Genomic DNA, 21833 nt, shown 5'->3' on the forward strand with positions numbered 1-21833 from the left:
CAGAAGGGATGAGGTTCTTTTCTGAATATGCATCTTTGTTTAGACTCCCAACCCACCACTGGTGTGCGTGACCAAAGAACTCTATTTTCAGGTCATCCAACAAATTTGGATGACATGAAAGTTGGCTAAACGGCATTGGCACATGGATTGGAACCATTGGAACCACACATATCTAGCTAGCTTTCGCACATACCCATGTGCTACGCTAGCTAACATTAGCTAGCTAGCTTTCCCACATACCCATGTGCTACGCTAGCTAACGTTAGCTAGCTAGCTTTCGCACATACCCATGTGCTACGCTAGCTAACGTTAGCTAGCTAGCTTTCACACATACCCATGTGCTACGCTAGCTAACGTTAGCTAGCTAGCTTTCACACATACCCATGTGCTACGCTAGCTAACGTTAGCTAGCTAGCTTTCACACATATCTATGTGCTACGCTAATAATAGCTAGCTCATAATCAAATAAACCTAACGACATGTTTAATGCACGTTAGCAGCTTGCGTTCAATAATGTTTAAACTCCAACTGACTAGCTACTGTAAGATCGCTGCTAAATAAAAAAATCAGGCAAACTAGCTCGATATAATTTGAGTAATAATACACCAAACAAAAGATGTCAAACAAGCAACAACATTGTGCATTTTCTAGGACAAAATAATGATGAGCAGATAAGGAGGCAGTGGCCAGACACCAGTCCTGAGTAACAGAAGACATAACCACCACTAATAATGTAGTCTTACGTGGTGCCCCCTTCCACTGTAATACCCCTGGGCCCGAGTGAGTAATGGCAACCAGTCAGTGCCACGCTGGCACGTGTCCCTGGTGAATTAGCTGTGAATCAGGAACTGTGATTTGGCTATTTAACTGTCTATTTACGGTTGGTTTCCATGACTGTATGGTGACAGTCTTTCTCCCGCTGTGATAGGAGCTGGGTCCGATATAGGAGCCGAAGTCGGGCTCCTTCATGACCCGTGTCTGTGACGAGAGGGGCCCGGAGCGCATCTACTGGCCCCCACACCTCAGAGGGGACTGATTACTAACAAGACAGAACACCACAAGGGTTTAGTTATATCACCTTTCAATAGGCGTCACTCCACTCTCATTTTTCTACAGACGGGCAGAAGAGGCGCTTCTGAAATGAGTCATCTGACTGAAAGGCAGGTTGATCCTGATGTCTGAATTGGGAGAGACCTTGTTCTCAGCATTTAAAATGATACACATCTGTTACTTTATTTGGTATTGTGTTATTAACGAATAGTATGGCACTATAAATAGGGGGGGAACTCAGGGAACATGTCAGGGAACTCTCGTCTTAGATAGGACACCATATAGGAAGGTGTAATGTTGCACTTTGTTATATTAGCAGAACACTGCTTCTACAGTTTGATGTGAAGGATGGTTTGTTCTACATGGAACTGGTACACAAGTTTTCAAAACACTTTTTAGAATATTACTCTGTAGACTAGTCAGCGCCATCCTCTAGTCAGTACCAGTAGAGTACCATCCTCTAGTCAGTACCAGTAGAGTACCATCCTCTAGTCAGTACCATCCTCTACTCAGTACCAGTAGAGTACCATCCTCTAGTCAGTACCAGTAGAGTACCATCCTCTAGTCAGTAGCCATCCTCTAGTCAGTACCAGTAGAGTACCATCCTCTAGTCAGTACCATCCTCTAGTCAGTAGCCATCCTCTAGTCAGTAGCCATCCTCTAGTCAGTAGCCATCCTCTAGTCAGTAGCCATCCTCTAGTCAGTACCAGTAGAGTACCATCCTCTAGTCAGTACCATCCTCTAGTCAGTACCAGTAGAGTACCATCCTCTAGTCAGTACCAGTAGAGTACCATCCTCTAGTCAGTACCAGTAGAGTACCATCCTCTAGTCAGTACCCATCCTCTAGTCAGTACCAGTAGAGTACCATCCTCTAGTCAGTACCAGTAGAGTACCATCCTCTAGTCAGTACCATCCTCTACTCAGTACCAGTAGAGTACCATCCTCTAGTCAGTACCAGTAGAGTACCATCCTCTAGTCAGTAGCCATCCTCTAGTCAGTAACAGTAGAGTACCATCCTCTAGTCAGTACCAGTAGAGTACCATCCTCTAGTCAGTAGCCATCCTCTAGTCAGTACCAGTAGAGTACCATCCTCTAGTCAGTACCAGTAGAGTACCATCCTCTAGTCAGTACCATCCTCTAGTCAGTACCAGTAGAGTACCATCCTCTAGTCAGTACCAGTAGAGTACCATCCTCTAGTCAGTACCCTCCTCTAGTCAGTACCCTCCTCTAGTCAGTACCCTCCTCTAGTCAGTACCCTCCTCTAGTCAGTACCCTCCTCTAGTCAGTACCATCCTCTAGTCAGTACCAGTAGAGTACCATCCTCTAGTCAGTACCAGTAGAGTACCATCCAGGGTTGGAGTTAAAACCTACAGGAGGGTATCTCTCCAGGAACAGGGTTGGAGTTAAAACCTACAGGAGGGTCTCTCACCAGGAACAGGGTTGGAGTTAAAACCTACAGGAGGGTCTCTCTCCAGGAACAGGGTTGGAGTTAAAACCTACAGGAGGGTCTCTCACCAGGAACAGGGTTGGAGTTAAAACCTACAGGAGGGTCTCTCACCAGGAACAGGGTTGGAGTTAAAACCTACAGGAGGGTCTCTCTCCAGGAACAGGGTTGGAGTTAAAACCTACAGGAGGGTATCTCTCCAGGAACAGGGTTGGAGTTAAAACCTACAGGAGGGTCTCTCTCCAGGAACAGGGTTGGAGTTAAAACCTACAGGAGGGTATCTCTCCAGGAACAGGGTTGGAGTTAAAACCTACAGGAGGGTCTCTCTCCAGGAACAGGGTTGGAGTTAAAACCTACAGGAGGGTTTCTCTCCAAGAACAGGGTTGGAGTTAAACCCTGCAGGAGGGTATCTCTCCAGGAACAGGGTTGGAGTTAAACCCTGCAGGAGGGTATCTCTCCAGGAACAGGGTTGGAGTTAAACCCTACAGGAGGGTATCTCTCCAGGAACAGGGTTGGAGTTAAACCCTGCAGGAGGGTATCTCTCCAGGAACAGGGTTGGAGTTAAACCCTGCAGGAGGGTATCTCTCCAGGAACAGGGTTGGAGTTAAACCCTACAGGAGGGTATCTCTCCAGGAACAGGGTTGGAGTTAAAACCTACAGGAGGGTATCTCTCCAGGAACAGGGTTGGAGTTAAAACCTACAGGAGGGTTTCTCTCCAGGAACAGGGTTGGAGTTAAAACCTACAGGAGGGTCTCTCTCCAGGAACAGGGTTGGAGTTAAAACCTTCAGGAGGGTATCTCTCCAGGAACAGGGTTGGAGTTAAACCCTACAGGAGGGTATCTCTCCAGGAACAGGGTTGGAGTTAAAACCTACAGGAGGGTATCTCTCCAGGAACAGGGTTGGAGTTAAAACCTACAGGAAGGTCTCTCTCCAGGAAGAAGGAAGGGCCTGATTTAGATAATACACAACACTAGAACTGCTAAGGATGATGATGTAACATCCTGTCCATCACCACCGTACTGACCGACTAGGACCAGCAGAGACACCGACAATATGCCTGTCATTCCCCAGACCGTCGGCTTTCCCTGCTTTTGCTGTGTATATAAACAACCAACAGCCTGAGGCACAGAGACATCAATGTCACACAATATGTTTAACCGCAGCATAAGGTGGAGAGTGGCGAGACAGAGTGGCTCCCTATTCCCTATGTAGTGCACTTGTTTTGACCAAGTCCCATAGGGCTAGTAGTGCACTATATAGGGAATAGGGTGCCATAGGGCTCTGGTCTAAAGTAGTGCACTATATAGGGAATAGGGTGCCATTTAGGAAGCACCCAGAACATTAGTGGGACACTACAGAGTGCCTCCTGGCAATGCTTTATAATATCATCCAAGTAGGCCTCCTGGTTGAGGTAACATACTGGTATTATTATACCTGTGAAGGTCTCCTGGTAGAGCTGTAAAATATCTTAGTAGGCCTCCTGGTGGAGGTCTCTTGATGGAGGTACATTATACTAACCTGTGAGGGCCTCCTGATGGAGGTATATTATACTAACCTTGTGAGGGCCTCCTGGTGGAGGTATATTAAACTAACCTGTGAGGGCCTCCTGGTAGAGCTGTACGAAGTGGCTGAAGAGGTCTTTGGGGATGCTCTTCTCGTCAGGCAGACACTGCAGCAGCACCACCACCTCAGCCTGGCCCACTGCATGCATCCCCTTACTGGTCACATACCAACACTTCCTGTTTACGTCTACAAGGGGAGAAGGGACACCAGAGAGGGGGTTAGATACGGCGCAGCCTAGGGGGAGAAGGGGTTAGATACCGTAGCCGAGGGGGTTAGATACCGTAGCCGAGGGGGTTAGATACCGTAGCCGAGGGGGTTAGATACCGTAGCCGAGGGGGTTAGATACGGCGCAGCCTAGGGGGAGAAGGGGTTAGATACCGTAGCCTTGGGGGTTAGATACCGTAGCCGAGGGGGTTAGATACCGTAGCCGAGGGGGTTAGATACCGTAGCCGAGGGGGTTAGATACCGTAGCCGAGGGGGTTAGATACCGTAGCCGAGGGGGTTAGATACCGTAGCCGAGGGGGTTAGATACCGTAGCCGAGGGGGTTAGATACCGTAGCCGAGGGGGTTAGATACCGTAGCCGAGGGGGTTAGATACCGTAGCCTAGGGGGAGCGGCGGGTTAGATACCGTAGCCTAGGGGGAGCGGCGGGTTAGATACCGTAGCCTAGGGGGAGAAGGGGTTAGATACCGTAGCCTAGGGGGAGAAGGGGTTAGATACCGTAGCCTTGGGGGTTAGATACCGTAGCCTAGGGGGTTAGATACCGTAGCCGAGGGGGTTAGATACCGTAGCCGAGGGGGTTAGATACCGTAGCCGAGGGGGTTAGATACCGTAGCCGAGGGGGTTAGATACCGTAGCCGAGGGGGTTAGATACCGTAGCCGAGGGGGTTAGATACCGTAGCCGAGGGGGTTAGATACCGTAGCCGAGGGGGTTAGATACCGTAGCCGAGGGGGAGCGGCGGGTTAGATACCGTAGCCTAGGGGGAGCGGGGGTTAGATACCGTAGCCTAGGGGGAGCGGGGGTTAGATACCGTAGCCTAGGGGGAGCGGGGGTTAGATACCGTAGCCTAGGGGGAGCGGGGGTTAGATACCGTAGCCTAGGGGGAGAGGGGGTTAGATACCGTAGCCTAGGGGGAGAGTGGGTTAGATGTTAGGATGAAACAGTCAGAGGTCACCAAGCGCAACATAGCTTCAGCGTGTAAATCAGCTAGAAAGATGTGTCGGCATCGAGTAATTGTCTCTGGCCCTCTCCCAGTTAGGGGGAGTGACGAGCTCTACAGCAGAGTCTCACAACTCAATCGCTGGTTGAAAACTGTTTTCTGTCCCTCCCAAAAGATAGAATTTGTAGATAATTGGCCCTCTTTCTGGGTCTCACCCACAAACAGGACCAAGCCTGGCCTGCTGAGGAGTGACGGACTCCATCCTAGCTGGAGGGGTGCTCTCATCTTATCTACCAACATAGACAGGGCTCTAACTCCTCTAGCTCCACAATGAAATAGGGTGCAGGCCAGGCAGCAGGCTGTTAGCCAACCTGCCAGCTTAGTGGAGTCTGCCACTAGCATAGTCAGTGTAGTCAGCTCAGCTATCCCCATTGAGACTGTGTCTGTGCCTCGACCTAGGTTGGGCAAAACTAAACATGGCGGTGTTCGCCTCCTCACTAGGATAAAGACCTCCTCCATTCCTGCCATTATTGAAAGAGATCGTGATACCTCACATCTCAAAATAGGGCTACTTAATGTTAGATCCCTCATTTCAAAGGCAGTTATAGTCAATGAACTAATCACTGATCATAATCTTGATGTGATTGGCCTGACTGAAACATGGCTTAAGCCTGATGAATTTACTGTGTTAAATGAGGCCTCACCTCCTGGTTACACTAGTGACCATATCCCCCGTGCATCCCGCAAAGGCGGAGGTGTTGCTAACATTTACGATAGCAAATTTCAATTTACAAAAAAAAAAAGACGTTTTCGTCTTTTGAGCTTCTAGTCATGAAATCTATGCAGCCTACTCAATCACTTTTTATAGCTACTGTTTACAGGCCTCCTGGGCCATATACAGCGTTCCTCACTGAGTTCCCCGAATTCCTATCGGACGTAGTAGTCACCACAGATAATATTCTAATTTTTGGTGATTTTAATATTCATATGGAAAAGTCCACAGACCCACTCCAAAAGGCTTTTGGAGCCATCATCGACTCAGTGGGTTTTGTCCAACATGTCTCTGGACCTACTCACTGCCACAGTCATACTCTGGACCTAGTTTTGTCCCATGGAATAAATGTTGTAGATCTTAATGTTTTACCTCATAATCCTGGACTATCGGACCACCATTTTATTACGTTTGCAATCGCAACAAATAATCTGCTCAGACCCCAACCAAGGAGCATCAAAAGTCGTGCTATAAATTCTCAGACAACACAAAGATTTCTTGATGCCCTTCCAGACTCCTTCGGCCTACCCAAGGACGTCAGAGGACAAAAATCAGTTAACCACCTAACTGAGGAACTCAATTTAACCTTGCGCAATACCCTAGATGCAGTTGCACCCCTAAAAACTAAAAACATTTGTCATAAGAAACTAGCTCCCTGATATACAGAAAATACCCGAGTTCTGAAGCAAGCTTCCAGAAAATTGGAACGGAAATGGCGCCACACCAAACTGGAAGTCTTCCGACTAGCTTGGAAAGACAGTACCGTGCAGTATCGAAGAGCCCTCACTGCTGCTCGATCATCCTACTTTTCCAACTTAATTGAGGAAAATAAGAACAATCCAAAATGTATTTTTGATACTGTTGCAAAGCTAACTAAAAAGCAGCATTCCCCAAGTGAGGATGGCTTTCACTTCAGCAGTAATAAATTCATGAACTTCTTTGAGGAAAAGATCATGATCATTAGAAAGCAAATTACGGACTCCTCTTTAAATCTGCGTATTCCTCCAAAGCTTAGCTGTCCTGAGTCTGCACAACTCTGCCAGGACCTAGGATCAAGAGAGACACTTAAGGGTTTTAGTACAATATCTCTTGACACAATGATGAAAATAATCATGGCCTCTAAACCTTCAAGCTGCATACTGGATCCTATTCCAACTAAACTACTGAAAGAGCTGCTTCATGTGCTTGGCCCTCCTATGTTGAACATAATAAACGGCTCTCTATCCACCGGATGTGTACCAAACTCACAAAGTGGCAGTAATAAAGCCTCTTGAAAAAGCCAAACCTTGACCCAGAAAATATAAAATCGGCCTATATCGAATCTTCCATTCCGCTCAAAAAGTTTAGAAAAAGCTGTTGCGCAGCAACTCACTGCCTTCCTGAAGACAAACAATGTATACGAAATGCTTCAGTCTGGTTTTAGACCCCATCATAGCACTGAGACTGCACTTGTGAAGGTGGTAAATTACCTTTTAATGGCGTCAGACCGAGGCTCTGCATCTGTCCTCGTGCTACTAGACCTTAGTGCTGCTTTTGATACCATCGATCACCACATTCTTTTGGAGAGATTGGAAACCCAAATTGGTCTACACGGACAAGTTCTGGCCTGGTTTAGATCTTATCTGTCGGAAAGATATCAGTTTGTCTCTGAATGGTTTGTCCTCTGACAAATCAACTGTACATTTCGGTGTTCCTCAAGGTTCCGTTTTAGGACCACTATTGTTTTCACTATATATTTTACCTCTTGGGGATGTCATTCGAAAACATAATGTTAACTTTCACTGCTATGCAGTTACACACAGCTGTACATTTCAATGAAACATGGTGAAGCCCCAAAATTGCCCTCGCTAGAAGCCTGTGTTTCAGACATAAGGAAGTAGATGGCTGAAAACTTTCTACTTTTAAACTCGGCCAAAACAGAGATGCTTGTTCTAGGTCCCAAGAAACAAAGAGATATTCTGTTAAATCTGACAATTAATCTTGATGGTTGTAAAGTCGTCTCAAATAAAACTGTGAAGGACCTCGGCGTTACTCTGGACCCTGATCTCTCTTTTGACGAACATATCAAGACTGTTTCAAGGACAGCTTTTTTCCATCTACGTAACATTGCAAAAATCTGAAACTTTGTCCAAAAATGATGCAGAAAAATTAATCCATGCTTTTGTCACTTCTAGATTAGACTACTGCAATGCTCTACTTTCCGGCTACCCGGATAAAGCACTAAATAAACTTCAGTTAGGGCTAAATACGGCTGCTAGAATCCTGACTAGAACCAAGAAATTTGATCATATTACTCCAGTGCTAGCTTCCCTACACTGGCTTCCTGTTCAGGCAAGGGCTGAATTCAAAGTTTTACTGTTAACCTATAAAGCATTACATGGGCTTGCTCCTACCTATCTTTCCGAGTTGGTCCTGCCGTACATACCTACACGTACGCAATGGTCACAAGATGCAGGCCTCCTTATTGTTTCTAGAATTTCTAAGCAAACAGCTGGAGGCAGGGCTTTCTCCTGTAGAGCTCCATTATTATGGAATGGTCTGACTACCCATGTGAGAGACGCAGACTCAGTCTCGACCTTTAAGTCTTTATTGAAGACTCATCTCTTCAGTAGGTCCTATGATTGAGTGTAGTCTGGCCCAGGAGTGTGAAGGTGAACGGAAAGGCTCTGGAGCAACGAACCGCCCTTGCTGTCTCTGCCTGGCCGGTTCCCCTCTCTCCACTGGGATTCTCTACCTCTAACCCTATTACAGGGGCTGAGTCACTGGCTTACTGGTGCTCTTTCATGCCGTCTCTAGGAGGGGTGCGTCACTTGAGTGGGTTGAGTTACTGACGTGATCTTCCTGTCTGGGTTGGCGCCCCCCCTTGGTTTGTGCTGTGGTGGAGATCTTTGTGGGCTATACTCGGCCTTGTCTCAGGATGGTAAGTTGGTGGTTGAAGATATCCCTCTAGTGGTGTGGGGGCTGTGCTTTGGCAAAGTGGGTGGGGTTATATCCTTCCTGTTTGGCCCTGTCCGGGGGTATCATCGGATGGGGCCACAGTGTCTCCTGACCCCTCCTGTCTCAGCCTCCAGTATTTATGCTGCAGTAGTTTGTGTCGGGGGGCTAGGGCCAGTTGGTTATATCTGGAGTACTTCTCCTGTCTTATCCGGTGTCCTGTGTGAATTTAAGTATGCTCTCTCTAATTCTCTCCTTCTCTCTTTCTTTCTCTCTCTCGGAGGACCTGAGCCCTAGGACCATGCGTCAGGACTACCGGGCATGATGACATTGCTGTCCCCAGTCCACCTGGCCTTGCTGCTGTTCCAGTTTCAACTGTTCTGCCTGCGGCTATGGAACCCTGACCTGTCCACCGGACGTGCTACCTGTCCCAGACCTGCTGTTTTCAACTCTCTAGAGACCGCAGGAGCGGTAGAGATACTCTTAATGATCGGCTATGAAAAGCCAACTGACATTTACTCCTGATTATTATTTGACCATGCTGGTCATCTATGAACATTTGAACATCTTGGCCATGTTCTGTTATAATCTCCACCCGGCACAGCCAGAAGAGGTCTGGCCACCCCTCATAGCCTGGTTCCTCTCTAGGTTTCTTCCTAGGTTTTGGCCTTTCTAGGGAGTTTTTCCTAGCCGCCGTGCTTCTTCACCTGCATTGCTTGCTGTTTGGGGTTTTAGGCTGGGTTTCTGTACAGCACTTTGAGATATCAGCTGATGTACGAAGGGCTATATAAAATAAACTTGATTTGATTTAGATTCCGTAGCCTAGGGAGAGAGGGGGTTAGATACCGTAGCCTAGGGGGAGAGGGGGTTAGATTCCGTAGCCTAGGGGGGAGAGGGGGTTAGATACCGTAGCCTAGGGGGAGAGGGGGTTAGATTCCGTAGCCTAGGGGGAGAGGGGGTTAGATTCCGTAGCCTAGGGGGAGAGGGGGTTAGATTCCGTAGCCTAGGGGGAGAGGGGGTTAGATTCCGTAGCCTAGGGGGAGAGGGGGTTAGATACCGTAGCCTAGGGGGAGAGGGGGTTAGATACCGTAGCCTAGGGGGAGAGGGGGTTAGATACCGTAGCCTAGGGGGAGAGGGGGTTAGATACCGTAGCCTAGGGGGAGAGGGGGTTAGATACCGTAGCCTAGGGGGAGAGGGGGTTAGATACCGTAGCCTAGGGGGAGAGGGGGTTAGATACCGTAGCCTAGGGGGAGAGGGGGTTAGATACCGTAGCCTAGGGGGAGAGGGGGTTAGATACCGTAGCCTAGGGGGAGAGGGGGTTAGATACCGTAGCCTAGGGGGAGAGTGGGTTAGATACCGTAGCCTAGGGGGTTAGATACTGTAGCCGAGGGGGAGCGGGGGTTAGATACTGTAGCCTAGGGGGTTAGATACCGTAGCCTAGGGGGATAGATACCGTAGCCTAGGGGGTTAGATACCGTAGCCTAGGGGGTTAGATACCGTAGCCTAGGGGGTTAGATACCGTAGCCTAGGGGGTTAGATACCGTAGCCTAGGGGGTTAGATACCGTAGCCTAGGGGGTTAGATACCGTAGCCTAGGGGGTTAGATACCGTAGCCTAGGGGGAGAGGGGGTTAGATACCGTAGCCTAGGGGGAGAGGGGGTTAGATACCGTAGCCTAGGGGGAGAGGGGGTTAGATACCGTAGCCTAGGGGGAGAGGGGGTTAGATACCGTAGCATAGGGGGAGCAGGGGTTAGATACCGTAGCATAGGGGGAGCGGGGGTTAGATACCGTAGCCTAGGGGGAGCGGGGGTTAGATACCGTAGCCTAGGGGGAGCGGGGGTTAGATACTGTAGCCTAGGGGGAGCGGGGGTTAGATACCGTAGCATAGGGGGTTAGATACCGTAGCATAGGGGAGCGGGGGTTAGATACCGTAGCATAGAGGGAGCGGGGGTTAGATACCGTAGCATAGGGGGAGCGGGGGTTAGATACCGTAGCCTAGGGGTTAGATACAATAGCATAGGGGGAGCGGGGGTTAGATACTGTAGCCTAGGGGTTAGATACCATAGCATAGGGGGAGCGGGGGTTAGATACCGTAGCCTAGGGGGAGCGGGGGTTAGATACCGTAGCCTAGGGGGAGCGGGGGTTAGATACCGTAGCCTAGGGAGAGCGGGGGTTAGATACCGTAGCATAGGGGGAGCGGGGGTTAGATACCGTAGCCTAGGGGGAGCGGGGGTTAGATACCGTAGCCTAGGGGGAGCGGGGGTTAGATACTGTACAGTATAGCAGGGTTATTCACTAACAGTCCCGGAAAGCTAAACACTCAGGTTCTCATTTTCTCCTTCTAGTCAGGGACTAACTCAGACCTGGGAGAGGGTACGCTCTGGTCAACGACAGTGGAGCTAGAAGACCTTAACTTACAGTTGACCAGTTTGACCATGGCCAGCAGGTTAGCGTTGAGCACAAACACCAAGGGGTCAGGACCTCCCTCCTCCAGCTGCTGCATCAGAACGGTCTCACAGGGACGCTCCTCCACCGCATAGTCTGAGGGTGGTAATGGTGGGAGGAAAACAAAAGCTTTCAAACATCTCACATTGAACCCCACTGAAGAGAGCTCCCAACCCTATGTACATGTACCCCCAGACCCCTCCCAGCATGCAACATGGCCTAATTGAAAGCAGACCCAGATCCCTCCCAGCATGCAACATGACCTAATTGAAAGCAGACCCAGACCCCTCCCAGCATGCAACATGACCTAATTGAAAGCAGACCCAGATCCCTCCCAGCATGCAACATGGCCTAATTGAAAGCAGACCTAGACCCCTCCCAGCATGCAACATGGCCTAATTGAAAGCAGACCTAGACCCCTCCCAGCATGCAACATGGCCTAATTGAAAGCAGAACCAGACCCCTCCCAGCATGCAACATGGCCTAATTGAAAGCAGACCCAGACCCCTCCCAGCATGCAACATGACCTAATTGAAAGCAGACCCAGACCACTCCCAGCATGCAACATGGCCTAATTGAAAGCAGACCCAGATCCCTCCCAGCATGCAACATGGCCTAATTGAAAGCAGACCCAGACCCCTCCCAGCATGCAACATGACCTAATTGAAAGCAGACCTAGACCCCTCCCAGCATGCAACATGGGCTAATTGAAAGCAGACCCAGACCCCTCCCAGCATGCAACATGGCCTAATTGAAAGCAGACCTAGACCCCTCCCAGCATGCAACATGACCTAATTGAAAGCAGACCCAGACCCCTCCCAGCATGCAACATGGCCTAATTGAAAGCAGACCTAGACCCCTCCCAGCATGCAACATGACCTAATTGAAAGCAGAACCAGACCCCTCCCAGCATGCAACATGACCTAATTGAAAGCAGACCTAGACCCCTCCCAGCATGCAACATGACCTAATTGAAAGCAGACCCAGATCCCTCCCAGCATGCAACATGGCCTAATTGAAAGCAGACCTAGACCCCTCCCAGCATGCAACATGGCCTAATTGAAAGCAGACCCAGACCCCTCCCAGCATGCAACATGGCCTAATTGAAAGCAGACCCAGACCACTCCTAGCATGCAACATGGCCTAATTGAAAGCAGACCCAGATCCCTCCCAGCATGCAACATGGCCTAATTGAAAGCAGAACCAGACCACTCCCAGCATGCAACATGACCTAATTGAAAGCAGACCTAGACCCCTCCCAGCATGCAACATGGGCTAATTGAAAGCAGACCCAGACCCCTCCCAGCATGCAACATGGCCTAATTGAAAGCAGACCTAGACCCCTCCCAGCATGCAACATGACCTAATTGAAAGCAGACCCAGACCCCTCCCAGCATGCAACATGGCCTAATTGAAAGCAGACCTAGACCCCTCCCAGCATGCAACATGACCTAATTGAAAGCAGAACCAGACCCCTCCCAGCATGCAACATGACCTAATTGAAAGCAGACCTAGACCCCTCCCAGCATGCAACATGACCTAATTGAAAGCAGACCCAGATCCCTCCCAGCATGCAACATGGCCTAATTGAAAGCAGACCTAGACCCCTCCCAGCATGCAACATGGCCTAATTGAAAGCAGACCCAGACCCCTCCCAGCATGCAACATGACCTAATTGAAAGCAGACCCAGACCACTCCCAGCATGCAACATGGCCTAATTGAAAGCAGACCCAGATCCCTCCCAGCATGCAACATGGCCTAATTGAAAGCAGACCCAGATCCCTCCCAGCATGCAACATGGCCTAATTGAAAGCAGACCCAGACCCCTCCCAGCATGCAACATGGCCTAATTGAAAGCAGACCCAGACCCCTCCCAGCATGCAACATGACCTAATTGAAAGCAGACCCAGACCACTCCCAGCATGCAACATGGCCTAATTGAAAGCAGACCATAGATCCCTCCCAGCATGCAACATGGCCTAATTGAAAGCAGACCCAGATCCCTCCCAGCATGCAACATGACCTAATTGAAAGCAGAACCAGACCCCTCCCAGCATGCAACATGACCTAATTGAAAGCAGACCTAGACCCCTCCCAGCATGCAACATGGCCTAATTGAAAGCAGACCTAGACCCCTCCCAGCATGCAACATGGCCTAATTGAAAGCAGACCTAGACCCCTCCCAGCATGCAACATGGCCTAATTGAAAGCAGACCTAGACCCCTCCCAGCATGCAACATGGCCTAATTGAAAGCAGACCTAGACCCCTCCCAGCATGCAACATGGCCTAATTGAAAGCAGACCTAGACCCCTCCCAGCATGCAACATGGCCTAATTGAAAGCAGACCTAGACCCCTCCCAGCATGCAACATGGCCTAATTGAAAGCAGACCCAGATCCCTCCCAGCATGCAACATGGCCTAATTGAAAGCAGACCCAGACCCCTCCCAGCATGCAACATGGCCTAATTGAAAGCAGACCCAGACCCCTCCCAGCATGCAACATGGCCTAATTGAAAGCAGACCCAGATCCCTCCCAGCATGCAACATGGCCTAATTGAAAGCAGACCCAGACCCCTCCCAGCATGCAACATGGCCTAATTGAAAGCAGACCCAGATCCCTCCCAGCATGCAACATGGCCTAATTGAAAGCAGACCCAGACCCCTCCCAGCATGCAACAGTGAGGATGGCTAAGGTCAAGCACCTGTGCTGTGGCCTCCCGTACCTCCTTTAACTCCGGTGGAGATGAGGATGGGAGGAAGTCCGTCCTCCGGAATTAGACTGATGGAGCTGCCTACAGGGCTTCCCACTGGGGATGCAGGAGCCGGGGACAATGTCTGGAGAGAGGGGGTGATAGCATAAAGTGGTCGTTGTCAAATGCAGGTGGACTGGTGAAGTGGACAGATCTCTGCTGTGAATGGTTGTAAATACAGTGATATAAAGTCATTTTGGCAAATGTTTACATTCTAGAACACGACAGTTAAATGATCATTAGTCATGGGAAGATTTCCCTTCACATTCAGTAAATAATGTGTGGTAGGGAACCTAGCCCTGAAGAGCGTTGGGCCAATAACCGAAAAGTCCCTGGTTCGAATCCCTGAGCCGACTACCGTATGTGAAAAATCTGTGCCCTTGAGCAAGGCACTTAAACCCAATTGTTCCTGCAAGTCACTCTGGATAAGAGTCTGCTAAATGATAAAACATTTAATTGTGTTAATATGCTAAATAAACTCAAGGAAAAATAGTAACAATAATGAGGCTATATACAGGGTGTTACGGTACAGAGTCAATGTGGAGTCTATATACAGGGGGTACCGGTACAGAGTCAATGTGGAGGCTATATACAGGGTGTTACGGTACAGAGTCAATGTGGAGGCTATATACAGGAGGTACCGGTACAGAGTCAATGTGGAGGCTATATACAGGGTGTTACGGTACAGAGTCAATGTGGAGGCTATATACAGGGGGTACCGGTACAGAGTCAATGTGGAGGCTATATACAGGGGGTACCGGTACAGAGTCAATGTGGAGGCTATATACAGGGGGTACCGGTACGTACAGAGTCAATGTGGAGGCTATATACAGGGGGTACCGGTACAGAGTCAATGTGGAGGCTATATACAGGGGGTACCGGTACAGAGTCAATGTGGAGGCTATATACAGGGTGTTACGGTACAGAGTCAATGTGGAGGCTATATACAGGGGATACCGGTACAGAGTCAATGTGGAGGCTATATACAGGGGGTACCGGTACGTACAGAGTCAATGTGGAGGCTATATACAGGGGGTACCGGTACGTACAGAGTCAATGTGGAGGCTATATACAGGGGGTACCGGTACGTACAGAGTCAATGTGGAGGCTATATACAGGGGGTACCGGTACGTACAGAGTCAATGTGGAGGTTATATACAGGGGGTACCGGTACGTACAGAGTCAATGTGGAGGTTATATACAGGGGGTACCGGTACGTACAGAGTCAATGTGGAGGTTATATACAGGGGGTACCGGTACAGAGTCAATGTGGAGGCTATATACAGGGGGTACCGGTACAGAGTCAATGTGGAGGCTATATACAGGGGGTACCGGTACTGAGTCAATGTGGAGGCTATATACAGGGGGTACCGGTACTGAGTCAATGTGGAGGCTATATACAGGAGGTACCGGTACAGAGTCAATGTGGAGGCTATATACAGGGGGTACCGGTACAGAGTCAATGTGGAGGCTATATACAGGGGGTACCGGTACAGAGTCAATGTGGAGACTATATACAGGGAGGTACCGGTACAGAGTCAATGTGGAGGGGTACAGGTTAGTTGAGGTAATATATACATGTAGGTAGAGGTAAAGTGTCTATGCATAGATAATAAACAGAGAGTAGCAGCAGCGTAAAAGGAATATGAATGTGTGTGGGGGGGGGGGATAGAAGCTGTTCAGCAGTCTGATGGCTGGGGGGGGGGGGGGGGGTAGAAGCTGTTCAGCAGTCTAATGGCTTGGGGGGGGGGGGGGTAGAAGCTGTTCAGCAGTCTAATGGCTTGGGGGGGGTGGGGGGTAGAAGCTGTTCAGCAGTCTAATGGCTTGGGGGGGGGGGGGGGTAGAAGCTGTTCAGCAGTCTAATGGCTTGGGGGGGGTAGAAGCTGTTCAGCAGTCTAATGGCTTGGGGGGGGGGGGGTGGTGGGGGGGTAGAAGCTGTTCAGCAGTCTAATGGCTTGGGGGGTGGGGTAGAAGCTGTTAAGGAGCCTTTTGGTCCCAGACTTGGTGGTCCGGTACAGCTTGTCGTGCAGTAGCAGAGAGAACAGTCTAGGACTTTGAGTAGAGGACACCGCCTGGTATAGAGGTCCTGGATGGCATGGAGCTCGGCACCAGTGATGTACTGGGCGGTACCCTCTGTAGGGCCTTGTGGTCAGATGCCAAGCAGTTGCCATACCAGGTGGTGATCTAACCAGTCAGGGTGTTCTCGATGGTGCAGCTGAAGAACCTTTTGAGGACACATGCCAAATCTTTTCAGCCTCCTGAGGGGAAATAGGCTTTGTCGTGCCCTCTTCACGACTGTCTTGGTGTGTTTGGACCATGAGAGTTTGCTGGTGATGTGGACACCAAGGAACTTGAAGCTCTCAACCTGCTCCACTACAGCCCCGTTGATGAGAATGGGGGCGTGCTGGGTCCTTTTCCTGCAGTCCACAATCATCTCCTTTGTCTTGATCACGTTAAGGGAGAGGTTGTTGTCCTGGCACCACATTGGCAGGTTTTTGAACTCCTCCCTATAGGCTGTATCATCGTCGTCGGTGGTCAAGCCTACCACTGTTGTGTCGTCAGCAAACTTGATGGTGTTGGAGTTGTGTTTTTCCACTCAGTCATGGGTGAACAGGGAGTACAGGAGGGGACTAGGCACGCACCCCTGAGGGGCTCCAGTGTTGAGGATCAGCGTGGCGGATGAGTTGTTGCCTACTCTTACCACCTGGCGGCGGTCCATCAGGAAGTCCAGGATCCAGTTGGAGAGGGAGGTGTTTCGTCCCAGAGACCTTCGTTTAGTGATGAGCTTGGAGGGCACTAGTGTAGTCAATGAACAGCATTCTCACATAGGTGTTCCTTTTGTCCAGGTGGGAAAGGGCAGTGTGGAGTTTGCGTCGTCTGTAGATCTGTTGGTGTGGTATGTGAATTGGAGTGAGTCCGTGGTTTCTGGGATAATGGTGTTGATGTGAGCCATGACCAGCCTTTCAAAGCATTTCATGGCTACAGAGGGGGGGGTAGTCAGGTTACCTTGGCGTTCTTGGGCACAGGGACTATGGTGGTCTGCTTGAAACGTAGGTACTACAGACTGGCTCAGGGAGGTAGAAAATGACAGTGAAGACACTTGCCAGTTCGTCAGTGCATTCTCCGAGTACACGTCCTGGTAATCCGTCTGGCCCTGTGGCCTTGTGAATGTTGACCTGTTCAAAGTTGTTTGCCTTGAAGCATGCATAGAAGGCATTTAGCTCGTTTGGTAGGTTTGCGTCACTGGGAAGCTCGCGGCTGGGTTTCCCTTTGCACTCCATGATTGTGTCGGGGCTTGCAAACTTCTGACGAGCATCAGAGACTGTTTAGTAGGACTTTCACATACACTGACAAAAATATGAAATGTTGAAGCTTTTTGAAAAGCACCCAGGTCTTTGTAGTTGAATCTGTGCTTGGAATTCAATACTTGACTGAGGGACCTTACAGATGTTGTATGTATGACGGACAGAGGAAGTCATTCTCAGAAATCAGGTCAATATAATAAACAAAAATATATCTTGTGACGAAAACATTTAGAAACTTTACATAAAACATTTTATTTTTAAAAACACGTTTCTACACAGTCCATGTAACTTCTGTGATATATTAAGCCACATTTTATTCCTGAACTAATTTATGCATAAACAAAAGGCTAAATACGTATATTTTAGTTTGTATTTAGATACACTGAACAAAAATAAATGCAACAATTTCAAATATTTTACAGAGTTACAGTTCAAATAAGGAAATCAGTCAATTGACATCAATTCATTAGGCCCCACCATGGGGCACTCGTTCACAACGTTGACATCAGCAAACCGCTCATACACACGTTGTCATACACAGTTGAAATTGGGATTCATCTGTGAAGAGGACACATCTCCAGCATGCCAGTGGCCATCGAAGGTGAGCATTTGCCCACTGAAGTCGGTTACGACTCTGAACTGCAGTCAGGTCAAGACCCTGGTGAGGACGACGAGCACTCAGATGAGCTTCCCTGAGACGATTCTGACAGTTTGTGCAGAAACACAAAAATTCTTCCGTTGCGCAAACCCACAGTTTCATCAGCTGTCCAGGTGGCTGGTCTCAGACGATCCCGCAGGTGAAGAAGCTGGATGTGGAGGTCCTGGGCTGGCGTGGTTATACATGGTCTGCGGTTGTGAGGCCGGTTGGACGTACTGCCAAATTCTCTAAAATGACATTTGAGGAGGCTTATGGTAGAGAAATGAATATTAAATTCTCTGGCAACAGCTCTGCTGGACATTCCTGCAATCAGCATACCAATTGCGCGCTCCCTCAACTTGAGACACATATGGCATTGTTGACAAAACTGTACATTTTAGTGGCATTTTATTGTCCCCGGCACAAGGTGCACCTGTGTAATGATCATGCTTCTTAATATGTCACACATGTCAGGTGGATGGATTATTTTTCAAAGGAGAAATGCTCACTTACAGGGATGAAAAATTTGTGAAATAAGCTTTTTGTGCATATGGAAAATTTCTGGGATCTTTTATTTCATTGTAACGTTTTGAAAATGTGTGATTTAATTTGCCCCATGATGCTAGCAGCAAACAATGTCCGAACTCCAAAGGTTTGTGCTAGCTAGCTAGCTAGCTTATCCCGGAAGGCCTGGCTGTAAACAGAAGGTCTGGTGTGGTCCTACGTAAAACAACAGATCATGATTAGTTAAATTCTAAAAACAGGGATATCTTGGGGTGGCAGGTAGCCTAGTGGTTAGAGCGTAGGGCCAGTAACCAAATGGTTGCTAGATCGAATCCCTGAGTGGACAAAGACAAAATCTGTCATTCTGCCATTCTGCAGTTAACCCACTGTTCCTAGACCATCATTATAAATAAGAATTTGTTCTTAACTTCTAGGGTAGGGGGTAGCATTCTGAATTTTGGATGAAATGCATGCCCAAATTAAACTGCCTGCTTCTCAGAAGATATGATATGCATATAACTGGTAGATTTGGATAGAAAACTCTAAAGTTTCCAAAACTGTTAAAATAGTGTCTGTGAGTATAACAGAACTGATTTGGCAGGCGAAAACCTGAGAAAAATCCATTCAGGAAGTGTTTTTTTTGTTGGTTTCGTAGTTTTCTATTCAATGCCATTACAGTATCCATTGATTTAGGACTCAAATTGCAGTTTCTATGCCTTCCACTAGATGTCAACAGTCTTTAGAAATTGTTTCAGGCTTGTATTCTGAAAAATGAGGAAGTAAGAGCAGTCTGAATGAGTGGACCCTAAAGTGTCACGGAGCTTTTTCATGCGCGAGACCGAGAGAGTGCCTTTCTTGTTTACCTTTTAAAATTGGCGTTATTGTCCGGTTGAAATATTATTGATTATTTAGGCTAAAAACAACCTGAGGATTGAATATAAACATCGTTTGATGAACTTTACGGATACAATTTGGATTTTTTTGTCTTCCTGTTTGACTGCGTTTGAGCCTGTGGATTACTGAAGAAAACGCGAACAAAACGTAGGTTTTTGGATATAAAGAGACTTTATCGAACAAAATAAACATTTATTGAGTAAATTAATGTCTGCTGAGTGCAACCATATGAAGATCATCAAAGGTAAGGAATTAATTTTCTCTATTTCTGACTTGTGTAACTTCTACTTGGCTGGTTACTGTTTGTAATGATTTGTCTAGTGGGCTATGTTCAAATAATCGTAAGGTATGCTTTCGCCATAAAGCATTTTTTTTTTTAAATCTGACACCGTGGTTGGATTCACAAGAAGTTAATCTTTAAACCTATGTAAAATATGTTTTGTTTTCTGAATTTTTATAATGAGTATTTCTGTATTTGAATTTGGCGCCCAGGAGTTTCACTGGCTGTTGAAGAAGTGGGACGCTAACGTCTCACGTACCCAAGAGAGGTTAACTGACGTGCCTAGTTAGAAAAATATATATATATAAATTTAAGTCCAACCGGCATAGGGTGCCACCTTGAAGTGTGAGGGCACAGCCCCTTCATTATGGGAGCTTCGCGCAGACACACCAACGCAGCCGTTTATTTTAGCACAGGGTTACAAGCATCTCTCTTGGCTAAGGTCAATCCAGTGACAATTTGCCCTGCTGTGGGTTCCCTCCTAATCCTAACCCAGCTCACCTCAGAATATCAATTCTAAACTGGAAATACTAGACTTTTGCTAATTTTCCTCTTCAACAAACAGTAAAAGAAATACTTTTTGACCTGTGGTGCAGACCGTACCTCTGATGAATCAGCAGTGGAGGATTTGTTGGAACACTGCGAGACGGCCAATGGACGCGAGGGAGCGGGGCTGGTAGCAGGGGGCTTGGGGGATTCCGCTACTTCCCCATTGGGTAGGATCCCGTCTGCAAAGCACACCCTCCTCTGCTCCCGCGCGAGAGACCCTGTGACGCACAGACAGGACACTGTTGGTAAATACTTAAAACACAGAAACAAAGAGGAAGAAACCTGAGTAAAAACTAGAGATGGTGAGATTAAAAAGTTAACACCGGTGGGCGTACGGGAGATGGTATACCACAGGTGGGCGTACGGGAGATGGTACACCACAGGTGGGCGTATGGGAGATGGTACACCACAGGTGGGTGTACGGGAGATGGTACACCACAGGTGGGCGTATGAGAGATGGTATACCGCAGGTGGGCGTACGGGAGATGGTACACCACAGGTGGGCGTATGAGAGATGGTACACCACAGGTGGGCGTATGAGAGATGGTACACCACAGGTGGGCGTATGGGAGATGGTACACCACAGGTGGGCGTATGAGAGATGGTATACCACAGGTGGGCGTATGGGAGATGGTACACCACAGGTGGGCGTATGAGAGATGGTATACCACAGGTGGGCGTATGGGAGATGGTATACCGCAGGTGGGCGTACGGGAGATGGTACACCACAGGTGGGCGTATGAGAGATGGTACACCACAGGTGGGCGTATGAGAGATGGTACACCACAGGTGGGCGTATGGGAGATGGTATACCACAGGTGGGCGTACGAGAGATGGTATACCACAGGTGGGCGTATGGGAGATGGTATACCACAGGTGGGTGTACGGGAGATGGTATACCACAGGTGGGCGTACGGGAGATGGTATACCACAGGTGGGTGTATGGGAGATGGTATACCACAGGTGGGCGTACGGGAGATGGTACACCACAGGTGGGCGTACGGGAGATGGTACACCACAGGTGGGCGTACGGGAGATGGTATACCACAGGTGGGCGTATGGGAGATGGTACACCACAGGTGGGCGTATGAGAGATGGTATACCACAGGTGGGCGTACGAGAGATGGTATACCACAGGTGGGTGTACGGGAGATGGTATACCACAGGTGGGCGTATGGGAGATGGTACACCACAGGTGGGTGTACGGGAGATGGTATACCACAGGTGGGCGTACGGGAGATGGTATACCACAGGTGGGTGTATGGGAGATGGTATACCGCAGGTGGGTGTATGGGAGATGGTATACCGCAGGTGGGTGTATGGGAGATGGTATACCACAGGTGGGTGTACGGGAGATGGTACACCACAGGTGGGCGTACGGGAGATGGTACACCACAGGTGGGCGTACGGGAGATGGTACACCACAGGTGGGCGTACGGGAGATGGTACACCACAGGTGGGCGTACGGGAGATGGTATACCACAGGTGGGTGTATGAGAGATGGTATACCACAGGTGGGTGTATGGGAGATGGTATACCGCAGGT

General features: G+C 48.8%; 1 protein-coding gene across 1 annotated transcript in view; it reads right to left on the reverse strand.

Moving 5' to 3' along the window:
- zfyve9a (zinc finger, FYVE domain containing 9a) overlaps nucleotides 1-21833 on the reverse strand; it is an 83559-nt gene that overhangs the window by 21989 nt on the left and 39737 nt on the right. The window contains exons 7-10 of the mRNA XM_039003288.1: nucleotides 20343-20506; nucleotides 14093-14204; nucleotides 11341-11463; nucleotides 4088-4243 (exon numbers count right to left, since the gene is read on the reverse strand). Of these exons, the coding sequence (XP_038859216.1) occupies nucleotides 4088-4243; nucleotides 11341-11463; nucleotides 14093-14204; nucleotides 20343-20506 (555 nt within the window). The remainder of the gene's footprint in view (nucleotides 1-4087; nucleotides 4244-11340; nucleotides 11464-14092; nucleotides 14205-20342; nucleotides 20507-21833) is intronic.

This window comes from Salvelinus namaycush, chromosome 11 (genome assembly GCF_016432855.1).
Source record: "Salvelinus namaycush isolate Seneca chromosome 11, SaNama_1.0, whole genome shotgun sequence".
In the NCBI taxonomy this organism is placed as follows: Eukaryota; Metazoa; Chordata; class Actinopteri; order Salmoniformes; family Salmonidae; genus Salvelinus; species Salvelinus namaycush.